Genomic DNA, 24,528 nt, shown 5'->3' with positions numbered 1-24,528 from the left:
TGCATTGGGAGTGCGGAGTCTTAGCCACTGCGCCACCAGGGAAGTCCCTGTAGTATGTGAATTATATATCACTAAAGTTGTTAAAAATTAATGAAAGCAGTTTGTGAGAATCAATCGGCTATGTAAAATTTATGAGGAAAGGTATCGTATGTTTTATTATTATTTGTAAAGTGTGTGCTGCACATCCTTATATCAGTGAAGTTATAACCACATGCGTCCCCCAGCCATATTAAACATTTAAGGGCACACCACTGCCCGGGGGGCGGCTCCATCCACTGGTTCCTCAACGCTGTCCCCAGGCCTTCTCCCGTTCCTCTGTCCCTGCAGCCCCCATACCGCCACAGCCTCAGAGAATGGCTCTTCCTCTCCACCCCCTCAGAGTGGTCATGTCCCCCCAGAACAGGCCTGAAGGACCCTTCCTTGCATTCCCCTGGGACCTCCTCCAGCTTCTTAAGCTCCATTACTGATGTGTAAATTTGAGTGAATTTTAGGGCATATTCTACTTGTCACCAAATCTTTAACTCATTACTACGTAGGTTCTTTTTAGTGATTGGACATTTTCTATCAATTTTTTTTTTTTTTTTGGCTGTGTTGGGTCTTTGTTGCTGCGCGCAGGCTTTTCTCTAGTTGCGGTGAGCGGGGGCTACTCTTTGTTGTGGTGCGTGGGCTTCTCATTGCGGTGGCTTCTCGTTGCGGAGCATGGGCTCTAGGCGTGCGGGCTTCAGTAGTTGTGGCTCGTGGGCTCGGTAGTTGTGACTCACAGGCTCTAGAGCCCAGGCTCAATAGTTGTGGCTCACGGGCTAGGTGCTCCGTGATACGTGGGATCTTCCCGGACCAGGGTCGAACCCGTGTCCCCTGCATTGGCAGGTGGATTCTTAACCACTGCGCCACCAGGGAAGGCCTCTATCAGTCTTTTTTTCTCCCCAGTCAAATGCTGTATTCTGGGCTTCCCTGGTGGCGCAGTGGTTGAGAGTCCGCCTGCCGATGCAGGGGATACGGGTTCGTGCCCCGGTCTGGGAAGATCCCACATGCCGCGGAGCGGCTGGGCCCGTGAGCCATGGCCGCTGAGCCTGCGCATCCGGAGCCTGTGCTCCGCAACGGGAGAGGCCACAACAGTGAGAGGCCTGCGTACCGCAAAAAAAAAAAAAAAAAATGCTGTTTGCTTTTACCTAATCTGTCAAGGGTCCTTAAAATTTTGAAATTTTGTTTAAAAGATACTTATCTAGAAATGTTTTGAGAGTCTGAGGGAATCATATGTACTTTTCAACATTTCCTGCTCATTCACTTATTCTAGACTCAAAATGATTTTCTAAATAGTAAGCATTCCTTTTTTTAAAAGCATTATTTATTTATTTTTGGCTGCGCTGGGTCTTTGTTGCGGCCCTCGGGCTCCTCTGGTTGTGGCGCTTAGTTGAGGTATGTGGGATCTTAGTTCCAGGGATTGAACCTGGGATCGAACCCAGGCCCCCTGCATTGGGAGCGTGGAGTCTTAACCACTGGACCACCAGGGAAGTCCCCAAATAGTAAGCATTCTAATGCTGAGCTGAACATGCCACAGATTTTTAATAAAATATTATAAATGCCAGTGTTGTCCTAAAGGCAGAGCTATAATGTGTTATAACTCAGAAACTCTGTGCTCTCAGGTGTAAGGAGAAGCTTTTTGCATGAGTGGATGTCCCTGCATATTTTGTAATATAACTTGACCTGCTGAACTCTGAGCGGTGATGGCAGAGCTGATGTAACCTCCTCAGGTGTTCTGTGGTCTGAACTATCCTCGCTAGGTGGCCACACCGAGCTTTGTAACCCACTTCCCGACCAAACCCGCTGCTATCTTTGTCATGTTTTAAATTCTTCCTATTTTTAAACTGCCTGGGAATTTAGAAGACTTAGGAAGGTCATAGCATCCAAGACAAGGAGAGGGCCGACGGGTAGTGCTGCATCTAGCAGTCTCCTTCAGTTAATGCCAAGTTCTTGGGATGCTCGGTGTAGGTTGGTCATGCTTAGCGGCAGCCGTCAAAGCGAAAACTAACTGACTGTGTTTCCTGAAGAGTGACTTGGTTTCCTTTCTCAGTCTCCACTTGGTTCTTTACTCTAATTGTCCAGGGTTGAGTCCAGGGACCAGAAGATGGTCAGACCCACACCAGGGAGAGGAACGCTGAGGATTGTACACCAAGCTGAGCTTCTGCTTGACCTCTCCTTTCCTCCCATGGTGCTCCTGCCACGTGAGCCATTGCAAAACACGCAGCTGCACCTGGTTATCTGCATTAATTTGTGAAATGATTAGCTATTAAAGCTACGTTTTTCAAATGAAATTATAAGTAAGCTGCTTACTGATAGAAGAAGAGCTGCTTTATCTTAAACTTTGCAAACCCTGCATCTCTATTTTTAGTTCCTTGGAAGTTGCAGCTTATAGTGGTGATAGTGAAGTACTGAAGTATCCTAAATGAAGGGCCTTCTAAATGCAGAAGAACTGTTAATTGTGTTCAATATAGTAATTTTGTATCTTTGTAAGTTTTACCACTCTTTTAATTGACTTTATTGAGGTGTAATTTATATATAGTAAAATGAGTGCACCCATTTCGAGTTTGATGAGTTGTGACAAATGTGTAAATCTGTGCCATCACCACCCCAATAAGATCTAGAACATCACTCCAATCCCCTCCACCCCTCACTCTGGGCTACCATTGATCTGATTACTTTTTCTAGAGTGTCACATAAGTGGAATCACATAGAACGTCCTCTTTGGTGCCTGGCTCTTTCGCTCTGTATGTTGTTTTGAGATCTGTCCGTGTTCCACCTGTCAGTGGCTCACTCCTCTGTGCTGCTGAGTAGTTTTCTGGTTGTTTCTGGAGGGAGGACTGGCGGGAGGCACTCCGATGTTCCGGAGGTAGACGTCGTGCTCAGTAGAGCTTTTGCTTTTTTAAAATCGGAGGACAGTTAATTTACAGTGTTGTGTTACCTTCGGGTGTACAGCAAAGTGATTTAGTTATACATTTTCCATTATAGGTAGAGCTTTCTTTTTGAAAAATAGGGTATAAGAGATTTCCAAACTGAATGTTATTTCCCCCCATGGACTGTGGTTACATTGATCTTTTAACAGACAAATGGATAGTCTTTTAATTACTCAGCTGATCTCTTTATTTTAATATCAGGTTTATTGAAGTCCAGTTCATATATAGTAAAATTCACTCCTGGCAGACATGTACGCCACAATTCAAGGTATCAATCACTTTCACCACCCCAGAAAATTCCTTTGTAGTCACCCCCTTCCCCTACCCCAGCACGTGTCTTTTCCAGGATGTCTTGGGAATAGAACCATCCAGTGTGCAACCTCTTTGGTGTGGCCTCTTCAATCCGCATAGTGCCTTTGAGATTCATCTGTGTTACCTGTAGTCTCCTCTGTTGTCGAGTAGTGTCCGTCACATGTATATGCCGTGCTGTGTTTTTCTGTTCATCAGTGGAAGGGTATTTCAGCTAATTCCAGATTTTGGCAGTTATACATAAAGCCACTTTAAACAGTCATATCCAGGTTTTTGTGCGAACATGTGTACTCATGCATCTTGGATAAATAACCTGGGAAGGGGCTGCTGGGTTGTATGTTAGGTGTGTGTTTAATTTTATAACGGACTGCTGACTTTTTTCCCAAGTGGTTGTATCATTTTGCATTGCCATGAGCAATATTTAAGAACTCGATTGTTTTATGTCCTTGACAGCACTTGTTTTGGCAGATTTTTTTTTAGCCATATTAATAGGTGTATAGTGATATCTCATTGTGGTTTTGATTTGCATTCTCTAATGACTAACGATGTTGAGCCTTTTTTTTTTTTTTTTGTGGTACGCGGGCCTCTCACTGTTGTGGCCTCTCCCGTTGCGGAGCACAGGCTCCGGACGCGTAGGCTCAGCGGCCATGGTTCACAGGCCCAGCCGCTCCGCAGCATGTGGGATCTTCCCGGACCGGGACATGAACCTGCGTCCCCTGCATCGACAGACGGACCCCCAACCGCTGCGCCACCAGGGAAGCCCAATGTTGAGCAATTTTTATGTGCTTTTATTTGTCATCTATATATCTTATTCGGAAACTTTTATTTAAATATTTTGCCCAGTTTTATATTGGGTTGTGTGTTTTCTTATTATGGAGTTTTGAAAAGTCTATATATATTCTAGAAACAAGTCCTTTTACAGATTTGCATGTATTTTCTCCCAGTCTGTGGCTTGTCTTTTCATTTTCTTAAGAGAGTCTTTAGGAGAACAGAAGAGTTTAACTTTGGTGTAGTCCAGTTCATCTATTTCTTATTTTGTGGATTGTGCTTTTGGTGTTGTACGTAAGAAATCTTTGCCTAATCCAAGCTTGTAGAATTTTTACTGTTTTAGAAGTTTTATAGTTTTAGATTTTACATTTTACGTCTTTGATCCATTTTGCGTTAATTTTTGTATATGATACAAAGCACAGGTTGACATTCTTTTTCCGCCTTAGGATGTTGAATTATTCCAGCACCATTGCTGAACATGTTTGGTGTAGTATTAATGTGAATGCTATTTATTATAGTTCTTTTAATTTGGATATTCCCTGGCACATAGTCTTAAAAAGAGGAAGCTGACAAGGGTCTTTAATAAATCTGGACTGTTCATTTTATAATACTAGAGATTCGTTAAGTTGTATAGTAACGCCATGCGTTTTGTTAAAGGTCTCAAGATTCTGCCCTCCAAGAAAATCTTGCCATGATTGGATAGGACCCCCAGATAAATATTCAAACCTTCGACCTGTTCACTTCTACATCCCTGAAAATGAATCACCATTGGAACAAAAGTTAAGAGAATTAAGACAAGAAACACAAGAATGGAACCAACAGTTCTGGGCAAACCAGAATTTGACTTTTCTTAAGGTAAGTTTAGGTTTCGGGTCAGAATGAGAAATAATACAGTTGGCCACTTGGGGGTGCTAAATCTTTAGCATCTGCTTTGCCTTTCAGTTATTTGGCAGCATCTCATTGCCTCCGCGCCATACATACGTATGTGTGTATATATGCGTAGAATTTTAAAATCAGTATGTAACTGTAAAGAAGAAATATTGATCATTCACAGAATCACAGATCTTGAGACGTTCAAGGAAGTAAAGAGAGTAGCAGAGCCAGAACCAGAACTGCAGGTTCCACATGTATATACGCTTGTGTGTGTGTGTTTATGAAATTATGGGTGTCTGGGATGTGTTGTCATTCTTCCTGAGAATTCAGGATTCTTAACAGCATACTCATAAATAAACTACGAGAAAGGAGTGTAAATATTCTAATCCAGAAGAAAGACTTAGGCGATACATGTTTATCCATTTGGGCAGGCTAAGTCAAATGGAGCTGCATTTATCTTATTCTGTGGATTTATAAACAAACAGTGCCTCCCAAAGGTTATTAAATATCTCATTTTCAAATCCTATTTCAAGCATGAAACTTTTAACTAAGCTCAGATGGTTTAAAACAGGCTTTGAGATGGGCCACTTCTCAGGAAATCCACATCCAGATTTCTCCAGAACACTGAGAGCTGTGTCCTAGCCAAGGAAAAACGGAAAGATGAAGAAAGGGAATTCTGATAGCTGTCTTATTTTAGGAAAAAGAAAAATTTATTGACTCAAGACTAAAAGCCAAAGGCCTGGAACTGAGAGCTGAATCAGGTGAGTGAGTTCTTTTTCTGCCAACACTGGTTTTGTTTGAGTAACTATACGAGAAGGTGTGAAGAAAGAGTATTAGGGCCTCCCTGGCCGTCCAGCGGTTAAGACCCACACTCCCACTGCATGGGGCACAGGTTCCACCCCTGGTCAGGGAACTGGATCCCGTGTGCCTCTCGGCACAGCCCAAAAAAAAGAAACGAAAAAGAAAGGATGTTGAATGAAGTAGAGAAGCTCAGGGGGCAGGCCATGGCTCCAGGGGCAGGCGCTCTGAGGCCGTGTCCTCGGTGGGACGCACATCTGTCCTCCTCCCGCTCCCTCTCCTGTCTTTGGGTGAGGTCAGCCCTCTCGTCATTTTGGGTCATTCTGATCGATGACCTCTTTCTGACCTTTGGGCTTATATCCGAGGTCCCATGGCTTCAGCAGCCTCTGTCTCTTCTGCCCTGGCTTCTCTTCCCTGCTTCCTGATGGCAGTTCATGGTCCCACTGGCCCTGAGCCGGAAACTGCAGAGTCATCCTGGAAACCCCTCCCCACCCCTTCATCCTTCATCTCTCCACCAGATTTACCTCTTAGGTGTTTCTCAACACCTTTGCTACTCCCTGTCCTTTTTTTTTTTTTATAAATTTATTTTTATTTATTTATTTTTGGCTGCGTTGGGTCTTTGTTGCTGTGCACAGGCTTCCTCTAGTTGTGGCTTGCGGGATTTAGAACGTAGACTCAGTAGTTGTGGCACATGGGCTTAGTTGCTCGGTGGCATGTGGGATCTTCCTGGCCCAGGGCTTGAACCTGTGTTCTCTGCATTGGCAGGCAGATTCTTAACCACTGCGCCACCAGGGCAGTCCCTACTCCCTGTCTTTTAAACATGGCTTTAATTCTCTGCCTATTGCAGTATCTTCCTAATTGGTTCCCTGGCCCCCAGTCTTTAAATCAGGGGTCATTAGACTTTCTGTAAAGGGCTAGATAGTAAATAGTTTAGTCTCTCTGGGCCATATGGGTCTCTCCTTCAACTGGTCAGCTCTGCTGTTGTTCTGTGAAAGCAGCCATAGAAAATACGTAAATTAATGGGCGTGAACTTGTCCCAATAAAACTGTATTTACAAAATCAGCTGGTAGGCCAGATTTGGCCTACAGGCTGTAGTTTAGCAACTCATGCCTAAAATCCATTCTTTGCAGTGTAGCCAGTCTGTTCTACCCCAAATGCAGTTCTGACAGTTGCCACTCAGCTTAGGTTTTTCGATTTCCTGTGACGACAGAGTGACAGCCGTGCTCCTCCTTCTGGATTGGAGGCCTGCCCGGCCCCTGCCTGTTTTACTTGTTTTACCTGTTTCGTGTCTTGTTCCCCAGGCTGCGCGCTTCATGTGTCAGGGATGCAGACTGCATTCAGTTCCCTCTGCCTACCGTGCTGTCCTTTCTTTTGGATGGAGAATCTAGTGCTCAGAATAACCTTTAATCATTTTCTCTCACTGTTGATGTTTGGCCTGAATAAGATTTTGTTCTGTTGGTTAAACAGGTGTCTACTGTCAGAACATTCTGATGGGAAATCTGAAATCGTTGACCCCCAAAGCCAGGTCTTTGTTGGGCTAAGGCACTGTGACTCTACCTGCTCGTGGTAGCCTTGCCTGGGCTCATTAGAATAGAGGTCTGGGGAGGATGGAGTTAGCCCCATGCTGGGCCCAGTCGTGTGCTGTCTGCTGCACGGGCCCCGCTGAGGGTCTGGGAGGGCAGGAGTGAGCAGGAAAAGGTGCTATGTCCTATCAGTTTTTGTTTGTTTTTTGTTTGTTTTTTGGGGGGGGCAGTAAATATTTTAATTTTATTTTTATGGTGACAGACAATTTTCAAGTTTACTTCCTTTTTCTTTTTTAAATACAAAGCTAAACCACAAACAGGTACAACCAAGACATTTTATCTCCCATTTACACACTCCCATTGAATCCTCCCCCAATTGGCTGGCCGCTGAGCCGGCAAGTGTGGGGTGAGGGGAAGACTTTCTTAGGTAGCACCGTCCTTAGGCCGGGGGCCGGGGCATCGAGACGAGGACAGGCTCTCATCACGAAGCACAGAATGAGAGCCCCGACTTCAGGACTGTGCCCTTTGTGCATATGTTCTGTTTTAGTTCCCATGGTGAACCAATGAAGTAGGTGCTGTTCCTTTTACCATTTTGTAGATGAGGATCCCGAGGGCAAGTTGTTTGACCAAAGTCACAGAGTGAGCAAGTGGAGGGGCCTAGGTCCTGACCTGGAGAGTGGGTTCCCAGGGAGGCCCAGGGGCCGCTGTCTTCTGTGAGTATCATGGGTTCCTACTGATGGCGTTACTGAGTGTTGAAAGACGGGCCTTAATTAGGTTTCAGATTAGTTTGGTAAGAAAACAGGAAAGAGTATCTTGAGGAAAGGACTCATGAAGGGAGGTGCCCGCTCTGTCAGCTGTTAAAACAGTTACCAGGCTGCAGTGATGGAAATGGGGCGGGGGCACAGGTGTGTCACCCCCGTGGGCCAGAGCACGCATGTGTAAAACCTGAGTGCAGGGGTCTCGCAGAACCCAGGAAAGAGGAGTTACATTTAATAAATGATGTTGGAGAAGCTAATTATTTTAGGCCCAAAAGGATAAATTTAGATTCATGCTCCCTGTAATACAAATGTATTCCAAACGGATGAAAAAGTTAATTATTAAAAATCAGTTCTTTATGGAGTAAAAAGTTAAGTACATCGCTCCTAGTTGTAGAAAGTCTAATGATAAAAGTGACCCTCCATTATCTGGAGGAGTGATGATTCCCTGAGCTTGACAGTAAAGGTAGAAAGATTCAGGAACGTGAAAACTGACAATGTCTGGATTAGTCAGGACTCCCTTTGATCTGTCCTCCTGGAAAGGAGAGTTTGCTGAGGGGACACGAAGTGGCTCAGACCCAGGACCGGGGGAGAGCCGGGCCCAGGCACGGCCTGCACTCAGACGCCGGCACTAGAGGGAACCCAGGACATCCTCCCTCCTCTCGTTTCACCCCCTCTCTACCCCACTGCTTCAGCCTTCTGTTGCTGTAAACAGGCTTTTCCCACCCCTCAGTTTATACCTCCCAGGCCCAAGGAAGTAGCCAGACTGAGGCTCTGCCCAGGCGGGGTTCTGTTGAAGGAGTGAGGCTGCTCCACAGACAGTGCCCAGCAAACCCGAGGGCCAGGCAAAGGGGTCCACGTCCAGGAAACACATTAAACGTGAACGGCAGGTGGCGGGAGGCGTTTGTGGCAGAGACGAAGAGGCGTGTGGACTTTATGAAAAGCCTTAACAACTTTGTAGAAATAGCAAAACACCTGCAGATGAATAATGTGACTACAAGAAAAAAACTCCTCAAACTAAATTTCACAGTGTGTGTTAAAACAGCACCTAGGCCTTGTTTTATGCTTACTGAACTCAAGATGTTTTCCCAGCTCCTTTTCCAGAAGGATTTAGTTGCATGAAGTACGCATATGCCAAGAAGCGGGGAAATTATGGCCACTGAATATCTAAGAATTCATCCTGTGGGAAAACATGGGAAGACCTCACTCTGTTCCTTGCAGCATTGTCTCTCATTGCCAAACAGTGGAAAGTATCTCAATATCCGGCCACTTCAGATTACAGATTACAGATTACAGATTACAGTGGCCCACTGCGCACTGGATGTTCACTGGAATATTCTGCAGCAGTCTAGGAACATTATTGACTTAATTTCAAGTGCGAAAAGTAGAATGCCATGACGTCAACGCTGCCTGCCCCCGATTAAATCTCGTGTAAGGCAGGCAGTGCTGTGGGAGGGTTCTTGCCTCGTTTCTTTTACTGCTGAAGTGTTTATGCAGCTGGAGTGGGTGCTATCAGGATGGATTTACTTTAAGTCAGCTGGTATTTAAGAAGCACCCACTCGGCTTTCGGTAAATGCGTAATAGATTAGATTGTCCTGCCTATCGTTCTTAGTATTACTAAAGCTCAGTGTCACACTGCAGTGCTGACAGGTGTGGAACCTGAATTACTTAGCAGACATTTATGGTGCGTCTGCTTTACGCTGAGCGCCACCTGGGAACGTTTGGGCAGGACACCAAACTAGACCAGTAGCTGAAGGTGGCACCCCGACCTGTCCTTAGAACCCTGGGGCGCCTGCTGTTCTGCCAGCGGCGGTGACGAGTGCGCCCCTCTGTGCCAGGCCCGTCCCACCTGCCGCCCTGACCGCGACTCGGTTTGTCTCAGAGCAGCCTTATGAGGTGTGCTGTTGTGATCTGCGTCCTGGAGCCCGGAGAAGCCACAGCCCGGCCGCAGGGCCGGCGAGGGACGGAAGCCCGGCCCGTGGAACCGCTGCCTGCGGGGCCAGGAGGACACGGCCCACCTGCTCAGCTCCTCTCGTCAGTGTGAGAGGCAGGGGAGGCCGGCTGGAGGACCGGCGGAACCTGCTTGCAGCTTAGGAGACGCCGTGCTCTGGGGCCAGCATGCTGGCCCCGCTCCCTGAAGCGAGAGCTCCGTTTGTGGCGCCCACATCGCGCTCCAGCCCTGCCTGCCCCTCTCCTCCCTCGCTCTGTTCAGCTGTGTCTCTGCCTCTCCACACCCTTCATTTGCTCTGCCCATGCTGCTCCCCTTCTCCGCCCTGTGGAATCCTAGCTGGCTGTCACCTTCCCTGGGAGCCTTTGGCTTCCCTCCCCGCCGCAGCCAGCTGGTTGTCCCTCTCTTTCCCCGATCGGCATCCACCCCTTGATTGATTCCAGGTATTTATTGAACACCTGCCACATCCCAGGCTAGTCCTGGGGACCAGCTGGGGACGAGACAGAGCCACGGCCTCGCCTTTGTGGAGCAGACCTCCTTGCGTGGGCCGGGAGGGTGACCAGCAGACAAGCAGCTCAGTGAACGCACTCTGCACTCCCGGGGTGTCGACCGCGGGGGAGAAAGAAGCCGGGGGGAGGGAAGGAGTGGCGTTTTCGCAGAGCGGGGGCATAGGGGGCGGTTGGGAGAGGGTCTTCCAGGTGGAGGTCTCGAGGGCCAGCAGGAGGCCAGGTCAGAGGAGTGAGGACACGTGGAATCGACTGCTCTTCACTCAGGCGCTGGGGGTCCAGGTGACTCGTGGGGCCCTGCTCAGGCTGGCTGGGAGGTGGCCCTTCTGTCTTCGTGGGGGACAGCCACGATTGTACTGTGCGGTCTGCGTTTGCCTTTGTGCTGTGTGAGTTCAGGGTTGGCCACTTTCCCTCCTGTTTCTGTAAAAATGTGCCCTGGGGTTACCTTCCCAGCTCTGTCTCTGTCTCCCAAAAATCCTGGTGTGGTTGAAGTGTCAGCATCAGCTTTGCAGCCAGGAAACATGGCCTCTGTCTGGAGTCCTGGAGAGTGGACTAACCCCGGGGGGAGCCAGAGCGGGGGCCTCTCTGGATGGGGGTGCTCTGCAAGTGCAGGGACCCTGGGTGCGATGCCTGTTTGGAGCTTGGGGCTTCTAAGCCAGAGGGCTCTCTCCCTGTGGTCTCATTCCTTCGCCCCTGAGCCGCTGCAGGGTGTCCTGAGGCTGGCCCCTGGCCTGCTGTACCATCCCGAGTCACAGGGGCCCTACTGCCCGCTTGGCAGGCTGTGGTTCCTGTCCTGTGTGGCCTTTCAAGTCTCGTGAGATGTGGAGGGCAGGGGCAGCCCTGAGGGTGGGCGTCATGGTTGGCATCTCCTACCACAGAGGCTACCATGTCAGTCCGTGTGTGTCGCCAGTCCCCACCAGCACCTAGTGTGTGCGGGTTCAGTGTGTGCGCACTGATGCGGAGTGGCATGGTTAGGCTGCTGTCTGCCCCGGGCTGCATTCTACTTAGGAAGCACGTCGTTTTCCTTATGCTGATATACTGGTAGCTCACAGTCTCCACCCAGAAAGTTCAGAAAGCATTGGCCTGTGTGTGCTGAAACACATCCCACACCTATGTATATATCAATTGTGAAGAAAACTAGTTACACTGTAACCATTAGGGTCCAATGGTAGAGGAAGGTATTTTTCCCCCTTAAATCTCTTTTTCTTTACTGAGATATAATTCACGTACCGTAAAATTCACACTTTTTTTTTTTTTTTTTTTTGCGGTACGCGGGCCTCTCACTGTTGTGGCCTCTCCTGTTGCGGAGCATAGGCTCCGGACGCGCAGGCTCAGCGGCCATGGCTCACAGGCCCAGCCGCTCCGCGGCATGTGGGATCTTCCTGGACCAGGGCATGAACCCGCATACCCTGCATTGGCAGGTGGACTCTCAACCACTGCACCACGAGGGAAGCCCATTATTTACCATTTTTATATCTCCTTTGGAGAAATGTTTATTCAAATCCTTTAAAATTGGGTTATTTTAAAGGATTTAATCGGGTTATTTCTCTTTTTATCGTTGAGTTGTAAGAGTTCTTTACATACTCCGGATATTAGACCGGTATTAGATGATTTGCAAATATTTTCTCCCATTCTATAGGTTGTCTTTTCACTTTTTCAGTAGTGCTCTTTGAAGCACAAAAAGTTTAAATTTTGATGAAATCTGGACTTTCCTCGTGGTGCAGTGGTTAAGAATCTGCCTGCCAACCCAGAGGACATGGGTTCAATCCCTGGTCCGGGAAGATCCCACATGCCACGGAGCAACTAAGCCTGTGGGCCACAACTGCTGAGCCCATGTGCCACAACTACTGAAGCCTGTGCACCTAGAGCCTGTGCTCTGCAACAAGAGAAGCCAGGGCAATGAGAAGCCCACGCACCACAACAAAGAGTAGCCCCCACTCGCCATAACTAGAGAAAGCCTGTGCGCAGCAGTGAAGACCCAACACAGCCAAAAATAAATAAATAAAATAAATAAAATTAAAAAAAAATTTTTTTGGATGAATCCAATTTATCTGTTTTTTTCTTTGTTTGCCTGTGCTTTAGGTGTCATATCTAAAATGCATTGCTTAATTCAAGGTGATGAAGATTTGCACGTGTTTCTTCCAAGAATTGTATAGTTTTATCTCTTACATTTAGGTCTTTAGATTATTTTTGTTTATGGTGTGAGATGGGATTCAGCTGGGTTTTTTTTTACATGTAGATATCCAGTTGTCCTAAGCATCGTTTGTTGAAAAGACTGTTTGTCCCCATTGAACTGTCTTGGTACCCTTGTCGAAAATCACTTGCCCATAAATGTTTGGGTTTAGCTTTGTTCTATTGATCTGTAAGCCTGTTCTTCTGCTGGTATCACACTGTCTTGATTACTGTAGCTTTGTAGTAAGTTTTGAATATAAGAAGTGTGAATCCTCCAACTATGATTTCCTTTTCCAAGGTTGCTTTGGCTACTGGGTTTCCTTGCATTTTTATATAAATGTTAGGATCCACTTACCAATTTCTTTTTTGTTTGTTTTTTGGGTTTTTTTGGCCACACCATGCAGCTTGTGGGATATTAGTTCCCCAACCAGGGATTGAACCTGGGCCTTCGGCAATGAGAGCGCAGAGTCCTAACCACTGGACCACCAGGGAATTCCCTGTCAATTTCTGGGGCAAAAAAAAAAAAAAAAAGCCAGCTGGGGTTTTGGTAGGGTTTGTGTTGAATCTATATGTCATTATGGGAGAGTGTTGCCACCTTAATGGTATTAGGTCTTTGAAACCATGAACATGGGATGTCTTTCCATTTATTTAGGTCCTTCACTTCTATGTTTTGTAGTTTTTAGTGTGTAAGTCTTATACTTCCTGTCTTAAATTTATCCTGTCTTTCATTCTTTTTGATGCTGTTGTAAATGAAATTGTTTTCTTAATTTTGTTTTCAGATTGTTTATTGCAAGTGTATAGAAATACAGTTGATATTTGTATATTGATCTTGTATCCTGCAACCCTGCTGAACTCATTTGTTAACTCTAATAATTGTTTGGAGAACCTTCCCCTTAAGTCTTAATGTTTAAGTTGAAATTAATTTTCAGGTCAAAAAGCAACATTGAATGCAGAAGAAATGGCTGACTTTTACAAGGAATTTTTAAGTAAAAATTTTCAGAAGCACATGTATTATAACAGGTGGGTGTCTACTTTTTTCCTGAAAGTTTGAATATCACAACCATATTGTCTATCTGAATTTAACATTTGTGTTTATATTAAAGGTAGAAGTTGCTATCAGCTTAGTGTTTGCACGTTTAAATAAAAATGACAGCTTCAAGTTACTTGCATGGCAGCCCTAAAGCAGCTTGCACCCCTAGTGCATAGACAGTGGGTTCACAGCACTTCCCACTGAAAGGAGCCTGGACTCCATGGAGAAGCACAGTGTGGGGCAGGAGCAGCACGAGAGGAGTCAAGACATCTTGTGTTTGAAAGAGAGGAAGCTCGGAGCCCAGCGGGGTCGTGTGAGAACAGCACAGAAGGCGACTCGCGGGGCTCCCGTAGGCCAGAGGCGAAGCCATTGTAGCCACACAAAGAAAATGACGGCTGTGGATTAAAAATCTATCAAATACACTAACGTCTTTGCGATCATAATGACACTGAGTGGCTCACAGGCACCGCGGGGTATTGCTAGGCAGCCAGCCCATGGTTCTGAAAATCCATTAGTGAAGGAGCGCCTCCAAAGAACAGTCACCTCTCCTGCCTTTCCTGCACCGACTGGATTCCAGGGTAGCCAAACGAAGGAGCATTTTTCTTGGTAGAAGAATGACAGCTGACGCAGGAGTGCTGGAGTTAGATCTGGGCCTGATCACCCCGCAGCTGCTAACCGCTCGGCAGCAGGGCTGATGGGCACTTCATAATGGACGGGTCGGGCTGATCGCACCTGAACCCCTGGTTCCTCTTTGCACTGTGCGGAGTGGGGCAGCGGCCTGCCTGCACTTCTGTGAGGTGTCCTCACCAAACAAGGGAACTGCAGTCTGGCAGGCCTCCGGGTCTAATATCAGGTTACAGGAACAAGATAAAAGGGTGTGTTGTGGGGGTGGAGAGAGCAGGTCACAGACCGTGCTTAAATCGTAGCCTGAAGATACAGTCCCAGATGTTGGAAATTCTGCAAGACAGACGATCCAGTTTCAACCAGTAACTAGGATTAAAAAAAAAAAAAAAGGACAGCTTAAAGTTATTTGCATGGCAGCCCTAAAGCAGCTTGCACCCCTAGTGCGTAGACAGTGGGTTCTACACGGGGGAGCTAATATTATAGGATAAAAGAGGCTTCATGCAGTGTGTAGACAATGTTTGGATCCTAATACAGGCAAACCACCTATAAGAAGGTATTTTTGACAATCAGTCAAAGAAAACCGAACAGTATAGATAAGTTATTGTTCATTTTATCAGATACAATGATGGTATTGTGGTTAGGTGTTTTTAAAAAAGGTTTTGACAATACATAGTGATGTGTATTCCTAGGTGTGACGACAGGACGTGGCGTTTGAGATTTGCTGTGACGTTCATAGGGCAATGGCCACGCCGGATGGGCGGGTGGGGCAGGGTCTAGACAGTGGGGTGATCGTCGAGTCTGGAGGAGCTCTTGAGTGACACTCAGGCATAAAGCCCAGTCCTGCAGCGTCCAGAGTCTGTTGCTAATGCTGTCATGTGTCACTCTGAGCTAGCTGAGTTATTCAGTCAAGCCAGTATTAGTTAGATTTCCCTGGACCTTTGATTTCTGGCATGGACACGGCATGTTTGCATCTTGCTTCCTCTCCGGTAAGCTTGATGTTTTCCGTGTGGCACTCAGAGTAGAGAGAGGGTCGGACAGCGGTGGAGCCTGCGCGCTCCCCCTCTGTGCCCGCACCACCTCCTGCCCCTGCTTTCCTTACGGAAGTGGGGACAGCTTAGTTTGTCTTTTCCACTCTCCCAGTTCAGGTTGCCTGTGTCGGTGGAGTGGAATCTGGCTTTTCCCTAGTAGCCTAAGAACTTTAATCTCGGTCGGTACCAGTTTTCTTTTTTCTGGAAGCCTTTTTTATTTATTTAGGGCATTGCTTCCCATTTATAGCATCATTGAAGTGGACAGAAACGTAAGGATCGTTCTCGTGTGGAGAGGGGTTTTCTGTCCAGCTGTGCAAAGGCTCCAGGAAACGGGCATTTTTGCCTCTTGCTACTGCTTCACTCAAGCCCTTGGTTATTCTCCATTCTTCTATGCTGAGATCCAGTCAGCCGTTTGAGTCCAGTCTGGAATAGCAGTTCCATGTCCCTCATTAGCTCATTTGGACCCAAAGCACTGGCACTTGCTGGCATTTCAGCTTCCAAGGGCTCAGCACTGAGAGTCTGGAATGTGTGCTTTCCGTTGTGGAAACTTGCCAAGTTTTGCCCATTCAGCTGCTGACAATGTGGTGAATTTGCAGGTTCTGACATGTTCTGTAGAGTAATTCACAGGCAAGTGAGCCTATGACAGCATGTAACTCCATCCCAGTATTTGTATGAGAAGTTCTGGAATATCCCTTTCGGGACACAAGTTACCCAAAAGTTCAGATCATCAAGAAAAAGAAGATATGAAACTTGATGATGTTGGCACCTGCGATAAGTTAGCTTCTCAAGATGGAGTGCTTTTGTCATGTGCTTCTTATGCAATTAAGGTGCCAAAGCCTGGGGGTCCCCACTGAGTTCTTGCAGAGCCTCCAGTCCTTTTCTGAGAGGTTACACCCCCATCGCTCTACAGTTGTGTCTCCGAGAGAATGCCGCTGGGCTCTGGGGGCCCCAAGGCTTCCGAGAGCTCTTTCTGTGTCTTCTAGCAAAAACTGAGGAAGGCTGCAGCAGCCTCCAGGAGTGGGAAAAGCGGGGTCGGGGTGCCCTGGGCACATCAGCCTGATGAAAATCCGGGTGGAAGGCAGGCAGGCTTTTACGGGCAGTCTAGCTTTAAAGAGGGCGGGGAATGGCAGAGATGGTGGGGAAGGGTGGAAGAGGAGACAGTCGGATGCCTGAGCGTGGGTCACGTGTGCTTGTGCTGTTCTTCTTCAGGGACTGGTACAAGCGTAATTTTGCCATCACCTTCTTCATGGGAAAAGTGGCCCTGGAGAGGATTTGGAACAAGCTTAGACTGAAACGAAAGAAGACCAGCAATTAGGAGCCCACCCTGACCCACCCGCCCAGCGTCTAAGTTTCCACGAGAAGCAGCTGCTTATAGGAGCTCGTTTTACGAGGGCTCTAAGAGCTGTGTGTGCAGGGCAGGCTGGGAGGACGCGGGTCCTGGTGCGCTGTGGCCCACGTGGCTCCGTCCTGACTGTGGATTCCAAGCTGGCTCTTGGTCATGGAAGTGATGTTAAATAAAACCCAAGCACTGTGCGCCTGTTCTCTGTGTTTTTGAATTATACCAGTTTGAAAGAGAACAATATAAAGATACTAATAAAATTTCACTTGAAAAATCTGACTCTACTGATAGGAATGTTTTGGAGTGTTACCACAGCCTCACCTGACCAGTGAGCCCTGGTTATTGGAGGGCCCCGGGTCCAGGCCCTGATGAAGCGCAGCTGTCCTGGGAGGCGTCCGGACACAGACCCGGAAGCAGGTGCAGCTCCTCCAACAGGCCCCAGGGGACTTCTCTCCATTTATTCCAGGGAGGCAGAGCCTGTTTCCAAGGTTTTCCGGGACAGCTTGCTGTGGCTCGTGTCCCTCTGCTTCAATTCTTATAAAATCAGCATTGTTTGAAATAGGATTACGTGGTTGTAAAATGATGAGGCTCACTTTGTACTGTGTCCTGGAGCCGTGGCGGGGAAGGGGTGGGGGGACCTGCCTCAGCAGCGGGGAAGTGGCCTTCAGAGTCAGGGCACAAGGTGTCCTCTGAGGACAGATGAGACATCTGGATTTTACCAAAAGCCACTTGGCAAGCAGTTTTTATTCCAAAACGGGATGTGACAGTAGAGTCGAAAGGCTGGATTTTTTCTGTGGCTTATAATCTGCTGCCCCCGAAGATGATTTCCAAGGAGAAATTCCAGAGACCAGAGGAAGCACATCATCCCACCCCCACCCCACCCCAGGCCCTTAAGGGCCACGCGGATGGACGAGGGTGATGCTGCAGAGGAAAGCCGAGCGCTGGGCGCCACTGAGCGCCGTGGTTCCTGGCGAACACCGTGCGGTCCATCAGCTCCGTGGGCTGTTAACCCAGGTGCCCATGGAGGTCCCCAGGGAGTGGAGTGCATGCACCAAGCAGCGTGGGACACGAGGCTTCACAGAAGTAACCCCATCTCACGCGTCACGCCACTGCCTCTGCTAAACACAGCCTGTCACCAGCACATGTGACACTGTTTGCATCTGCAAAGGAACGCCAGCAGAGTTAGGGGACCAGGTTGGGCCCCGGTTCCATATGAGTGAGCCCGGAGGCATGAACTGTTCTCTAGCTTTTAATTCTTTTTTTTAAAAATTAATTATTTTATTTTTGGCTGCATCGGGTCTTAGATGCGGCACATGTTGTGGCATGCGGGTTTTCTCTCTCTAGTTATGGCGCATGGGTTCCAGAGCATGTGGGCTCTGTAGTTTGCAACATGCAGGCTCTAGTTGAGGCTCGAGAGCTCAGTGCCCTGCAGCGTGTGGGATCTTAGTTCCCAGACCAGGGATCGAACCCACGTTCCCTGCATTGTAAGGAGGATTCTTTACCACTGGATCACCGGGGAAGTCCTTCTAGCTCTTTTTTTTTAAATGTATTTACTTTATTTATTTATTATTTCTGGCTGCATTGGGTCTTCATTGCTGCGCGCGGGCTTTCTCTAGTTGCGGTGAGCAGGGGTTACTCTTTGTTGCAGTGTGCGGGCTTCTCATTGCGATGGCTTCTCTTGTTGTGGAGCATGGGCTCTAGGCACGCGGGCTTCAGTAGTTGTGGCATGTGGGCTCAGTAGTTGTGGCTCCTGGGCTCTAGAGCACAGGCTCAGTTGTTGTGGCTCACAGGCTTAGTTGCTCCGCGGCATGCGGGATCTTCCTGGACCAAAGATCAAGCCTGTGTCCCCTGCATTGGCAGGCGGATTCTTAACCACTGCACCACCAGGGAAGCCCTCCCTTTTTTTAAAAAAATATATTTATTTATTTTATTTATTTATTTTTGGCTGCTTTGGGTCTTCGTTGCTGCACGCAGGCTTTCTCTAGTTGCGGCGAGCAGGGCTACTCTTCGTTGCAGTGCGTGGGCTTCTCATTGTGATGGCTTCTCTTGTTGCGGAGCACGGGCTCTAGGTGCGCAGACTTCAGTAACTGTGGCACACGGGCTCAGTAGTTGTGGCTCGTGGGCTCTAGAGTGCAGGCTCAGTAGTTGCTCTGCAGCATGTGGGATCTTCCCAGACCAGGGCTTAAACCTGTGTCCCCTGCACTGGCAGGTGGATTCTTAACCGCCATGCCACCAGGGAAGTCCTCTTTCCCTGTTTAACCCTAGTAGCATATTGGAAAGTCTGCCTCTGGGAGGTCCAGGGGAGCGTCTTTATGACAGACCTGCACAGAGGAGCCTTCCCGAGCAGACCGGTCTACCCAAGCCCATCTCCTGGCCTCGGCTTCCTTGGCCGCAATGACACCTGACAGAACCCCTGGGTGCATTCCACGTGCCTGTCGCAGATAGTGTCCGGCACTTAACAGGCTCCTCACAAATGGGGAAATTAGTGACTAATAACATTCAAAGGGTCTGGTTCCCAAGCACCTCAAGGCCTCTGTGGGGGAGGGGTGACTGGAAGCCAGCCCGTCATGAGTGGGAGCTGAGCATCTGCACCAGCGGGAGTTTAAGCAGGATGCCTGTAGGTAGATGTTGGCACACGGGGTCTTCGGGGATTGCCTCTCCCGAATGAGCCCGCACACCACTCCTGTGGCCGGCAGCCTCACACGGGCTCTGGAGGAAGCATCGCAGCGTCGGCTGCCAAGAAGCTCTGCTGTGTTCTGACCCTCCGTCCCTCCCCAAAGGACGCAGGCTTGGCGGGCCCTTTTCCAGCCAGCCCTTCAGGCCACTTCCACGGCGCAGGGCACACAGCCACAGGGGCGCCTGCACAACAGGCCTCTTCTGCACGTTTGCGAAGACTATTTTACACTACTGATTAGTGGGGAAGTCAGAGAACTCATGGGAAATCGTGTGATAAAGTTTTGTGCGTGTTGATTTTTTTTCCCCTACTAGCATTGCTTTTTTTCTGATTCTGAAAACAGAACAACAAATAAGCATATTCTGTTGACAATTTTTAAGTTAAAAATTTAAGAATGCCTCTGGTTAGAAAGTTGGGACGGTGCAGGGAGGAGCAGACAGCAAAGGAACAGCCTTCCTTTACGGGGAATCAGTTTCCCAAAGGGGAGGCTGTGCGTTCTTGTTCAGCAAGGCCGCCTGACTGGGGGGCCGGTGAGAGCTGGGGTTTTGGCGCCAGCCGTGCTTTCTCCTCCTCTGGGGTGCGGCCAAGCCCACAGGGGAGGCCTCAGTCCTGTTAGATTCCCTCTCAGACTCCATTGCACCCATGTTATTCTTATTTCAAAGTAATTGCCTTTTAACAACTTCCAGGCCTTCTGAATACATGCTCTGGCGCCTCCCTTTCTTCCCAAGGTTTTTGCATCATGGCGTCGCATCTGCCACAGCTGGGAAAGCCCAGCGCTTCCCATGGGCCCCGGGCGTACGCCGCCTGCTCTTGGCCAGCTGCACGCTGCCCACCCATGAAGGCTGTGGGTGAGTGGGAGAGTTCGTTCATCCCACAGATACTGAGTGCCTGTCCGTGCCAGGCACAGGGGCTGTGATGGTGAGGACTTGTTGCTTCCGCTGCAGCGCTTACAGACTAGCAGGATGTAAGGTAGGAGAAAAAATTAGTCACGTGATGAAGAACCCATGAAGAATATTTAATGGAATCACCTGATCTGATCTGCATGTTTATATTCCAGGTTAACCATAGATTTTAATTACATTCCTTTAATTGCAGAAGCATCTCTACTTAAAATGTACTGCAATTATATCTAAGTGCTAGTTAATTAACATTTTCTTGCTGGTATCACAAAGAAATAGCATCGTAAAGTTGATAGCCAAATTTTATCTTTTTATTTTTTAACTTTTTGTTTTATGTTGGAGTACCGTTGATAAACAACACTGTGTTAGTTTCAAGTGTACAGCAAAGTGGATAGCCAAATGTTAAAACACGGTACTTCAAGTGGGGATGTACAGACAACTGCGCGAGCCCTTCTAGGGCACTGTCCCCTCCACACCTTGCATCTGCTCGCCGAGGAAGGCACCTCCCACTCCCGGTCCGTGTCCTGACCTCAGGGGCCTCAGGTGCAGCCTACCCCCCGATTGGCTGGCAGACTTGCTTGTGTTACAAGACTTGGCTCCCCAGAAAAACTTCCCAGGGGGCCTGCCCCTCAGCTTTGCTCAGGAGACTTGCCCACCTGAACGGAGCTTTGCCGTGTCCATGGCTGGCGAGTGGCCCAGGGCACTGCCCCCTGTGCCTGCAGGAAAGGAGGGAGGCTGGAGGAGCAGCAAAGGGTTTACAGGCCAGGCCCAGAGAGGGCCTGTCACTCACTTACCTTCCATGGAAGCAACCCTTGTACCTGAGCAGAGGCGAGTTGGGTCAGGCTGGGGTGCTGGTGACTCTGGACGTGCCCGCTACCCCTTGCTGGGAGGCGCACCTCTATGGCATCTCTCTTAGGAAGCCTGATCCCTGTGCGGGGTGCCCTCCTCTCGGAGTGGACGAGCCTCGCCTCAGAGATACCACAAGGCCCAGAGGCCAAGCGGAATGAAGAGTAATTTTGTGTGAGTGTGTGTGGTAAAATGCACATAACATTAACCATGTTTTGAGTGAACAGTTAGGTGGCATAAAGTACATTCACGCCACCACCACCGTCTCCAGGACTTTTCCATCCGAAACTCTGTCTGCATGAAACACTAACTCTCCGCCTCCACCCCCAGCCCCTGGCCCCCAGCAGCCTGTGAGTCTGACTGCCCTGGGGGGCCTCATCCGTATTTGACCTTTCGCGATTGGCTTACTTCCCTTAGCGTGACATCCTTAAGGCTCATCCATGTTGTAGCCAGTGAAGACGGTTTTGTTTGCCGTCTCAGCTCTGGCATCTGAGCCCTTGGGCCTCGAATGCACTGTAGACCGAGAGTGGTGCGCCCTCCAGCAAAGGGCACGTGATGGCGTTCCGTCTGGGGCCCTGTGAGGACATCAGGGTCCTTGCTCATTCATTCATTCATTCATTCACTCAGCAAATGCTCAGAAGCACCTGCTGCGCGCCAGGCCCTGCTCTCAGCCCTGGGGATGGAGCAGCCCGCACGGGCCGCCCTGCCCACCTTGTGGCCCCAGTGCCCTGTGCCCACATGGTGTGGACAGCCACCCTCGTTGCTGGGCAGTGCCCCTGCTCAGACACTCAGCTCACCTCACTGGTCTTCCAGGAAAGTCATTTCTTTCTTTTCGTGCCATTGAAAATGAGTTGATCAATCTTCCAGAAATGTTCAGGCTGCGTTTGGAGCTGCTTGGCTGTTGATTTGCCGTGATGATTCTCTTCACTGAGTCCAAGTCGGTCCTTGAGTGGAAAAAGTACCGGAAGAGCTGCCGGAGGAGGGGATGAGATGGATGGACGAGGTCGGTAGGTGTCTCGAGGTGGTTTCTATCCAGGTAACTGGGGGCTCTAAGCTCCCCCAGGCCCATCCCCCCTTCCCCTCACCCCAGCACACGCACCTGAAGACTTGAGTTTACCGTCCAGACGGATCCACAGTGTGGTGCAGAGTGGGAAGATTAACACAAAGGAAGCCAGAGCCGTGGTGGAGAGGCCCTTGAGAGGCGCTGCTTGCTTGCTTGTTTGTCTCTGTGCACACGCAGGCACACACACCCGGGGTCTGCCAGCCACAGCCAGACGAATGAGCAAACAGCTGTGGGCACTGGCTTGTGAAGATTTGGCCCATCTGCCAGGAAAACAAGTAGGCAAACGAGCTTTTTATTTTAAAAAGAAAGCAGGGACTTCCCTGGTGGAGCAGTGGTGAAGAATCCGCCTGCCAATGCAGGGGACACGGGTTCAAGCCTTGGTCCAGGAAGATCCCACATGCCGCAGAGAAACTTAAGCCCGTGCGCCACAACTATTGAGCCTGCGCTCTAGAACTCTCAAGCCACAACAACTGAGCCCACGTGCCACAACTACTGAAGCCCACGTGCCTGGAGGCCGTGCTCCACAACAAGAGAAGCCACCGCAGTGAGAAGCCTGTGCACCGCAATGAAGTGTAGCCCCCGCTCGCCGCAACTAGAGAAAGCCTGCACATAGCAATGAAGACCCAACACAGCCAAAAGTAAATAAATTATAAAAAAGAAAGCACAGCATCCTAATGTGTCCTTGGTGCCTCCCCAGGCCTGGCCACAGTGGTCATATGTCAAGCATGGCCCTGGCCTGGGGAGCACCCATTCTGGTAGGGATGTAGCAAGACACCTGGCAGGGCCACCGGCACAGACCCAGCTCCCCTGCCATGGCTGGGGGCCTTTTACGTAGAAAGCAAGACCTCCCGTCAGCCAGGGTCCTGCTGCATCTGGCCGCAGACTCCAGAATCTGAACATCTGGTCATGCAGACATGGGGCCCAGAGGTCACCAAGGGACATGACTGCCCGGCCCGGGGAGGTGACCTTCATCCCTGTCGTCGCGCCCCCGCCCCGCCCGGTACTCGCCATGCTGCCTGGTGCAGAGTAGGCCTTGGACACAAGTGTGCTAATGATTGCACTTGTAGCGCCCTGGACCCCTTTACCGAATAATAGTAATAACAACAGTAATAGTGAGCAAGGGTTATTGCCTGCCAGGCACGGCTCCTGCAGCATTATTCAGGTGGCTTCCTAGCATCCTCAGAACGGCCCTTGGAGGGTTCTGGGGCCCCTCGGAGCACAGGGACAGGCGGGTCAGGCCCGCACCAGGCCCCTGCAATCCAGGGGCAATTTGGAATCAGATCTGCTCTGATTGGCCTGGCCAGGTCCTGGGCCCGCCTCCTGGCCTATCAGATGCTGGCAGGGAGGATGGATGCTGCGGAGCCCATGTTCCCGGGTGTCCTGTTAGGTCAGCAATGCGCGGAGGCTTGCAGTCACTGCTGCAGCGCTGGGGCGTCGTCCGTGAACAAAACTGGCAGAAATACTAGAGGGGGCAGACATGTATGCAGTAAAGAGTAAATCATAGCAGATGCTCAGTGCTGTGGGAAAATAGCAAGCAGACTAGGGAGTTTGGGAAGGAGCAGATGGCAAGGGCACCTGACCCAGATCTGGGCAAGAGTGACTAAGGCCCTGGGGCTGCAGTGTGCCCGGCAGAGCCAAGAGCAGCAGGACGGCCAGCGTGGTGGCACAGCGGGAACCATGGAGGAGGAGGGTGGGAGGAGATAGGCCAGGGCCTGGCAGGCCACCACACAGACCCTGGCCTTCCCCCTGAGTGCTCCGGGGAGCCACCGAGGACTCTGTGCAAGGGAGGCCATGGCCTCGTCACTCTGCAGGGGGCTACCCCACGTAGGCTACTGCCGGGACTCGGGTGGCTCTGACCAGAGGGGCAGCCAGGAAGGTGGTGAGAAGTGGCCTGTCCAGTACAGGAGCCACTAGCCACGTGTGGCTATTTACATTTCAGTAAACATAAAGTGAAGTTAAAAACTCAGTCCCTCCGTTGCACTAGCCCCTGTCAAATGCCCAGTAGCCACGTGTGGCTCGTGGCTACTGTATTGGGCATCACAGATGTGCAGCATTTCCATTGTTGCAGCAAGTTCTGTTAGTGCTGGCCTGGGAGGTGCCGTAAGGCATGTTCTTCCTTCTTTGGTCCCAGAGGGGAGCTTGGAATGTGTGAGTGTGGGCTGGGCAGCAGGTGGGGCAGGACAGGGCTGAGAACTGAGGAGGGGGATGCAAAAGGCTGTGTCCCCAGGAGGACAGGTGGGCCATCCAGGTGAGTCAGTACCTGACTGAGCGGGGAGGGGATCCAGAAGATGCTCCGAGCCAGGCACGGCCACTCCGGCTTCTCCCAGGACGTCTGGCAAGAAGCACTGCAGCCATGGCCACATGGTAGCAAGCACTGGAGATGCGGCCTGTCTGAGCTGAGCTATCTGTAAGCTCCACCCCA

At 49.6% G+C, this 24,528-nt stretch overlaps 1 protein-coding gene across 1 annotated transcript in view; it reads left to right on the top strand.

Annotated features, from left to right (window-relative positions):
- Window positions 1-16,806, top strand: part of COA8 (cytochrome c oxidase assembly factor 8) — a gene marked incomplete at its 5' end in the record, with an annotated part of 36,381 nt that extends 19,575 nt beyond the window's left edge. The window contains 4 exons of the mRNA XM_082848290.1: window positions 4,686-4,883; window positions 5,599-5,662; window positions 13,533-13,623; window positions 16,495-16,806. Of these exons, the coding sequence (XP_082704416.1) occupies window positions 4,686-4,883; window positions 5,599-5,662; window positions 13,533-13,623; window positions 16,495-16,600 (459 nt within the window). The 3' untranslated portion in view covers window positions 16,601-16,806. The remainder of the gene's footprint in view (window positions 1-4,685; window positions 4,884-5,598; window positions 5,663-13,532; window positions 13,624-16,494) is intronic.
- Window positions 16,807-24,528: the final 7,722 nt, after the last annotated feature.

Source organism: Leucopleurus acutus (genome assembly GCF_964270905.1).
Source record: "Leucopleurus acutus genome assembly, chromosome: 1".
NCBI classification, from domain to species: domain Eukaryota; kingdom Metazoa; phylum Chordata; class Mammalia; order Artiodactyla; family Delphinidae; genus Leucopleurus; species Leucopleurus acutus.
The sequence above is the reverse complement of the archived record's forward strand: the minus strand, read 5'-3'. Positions and strand labels throughout refer to the sequence as shown.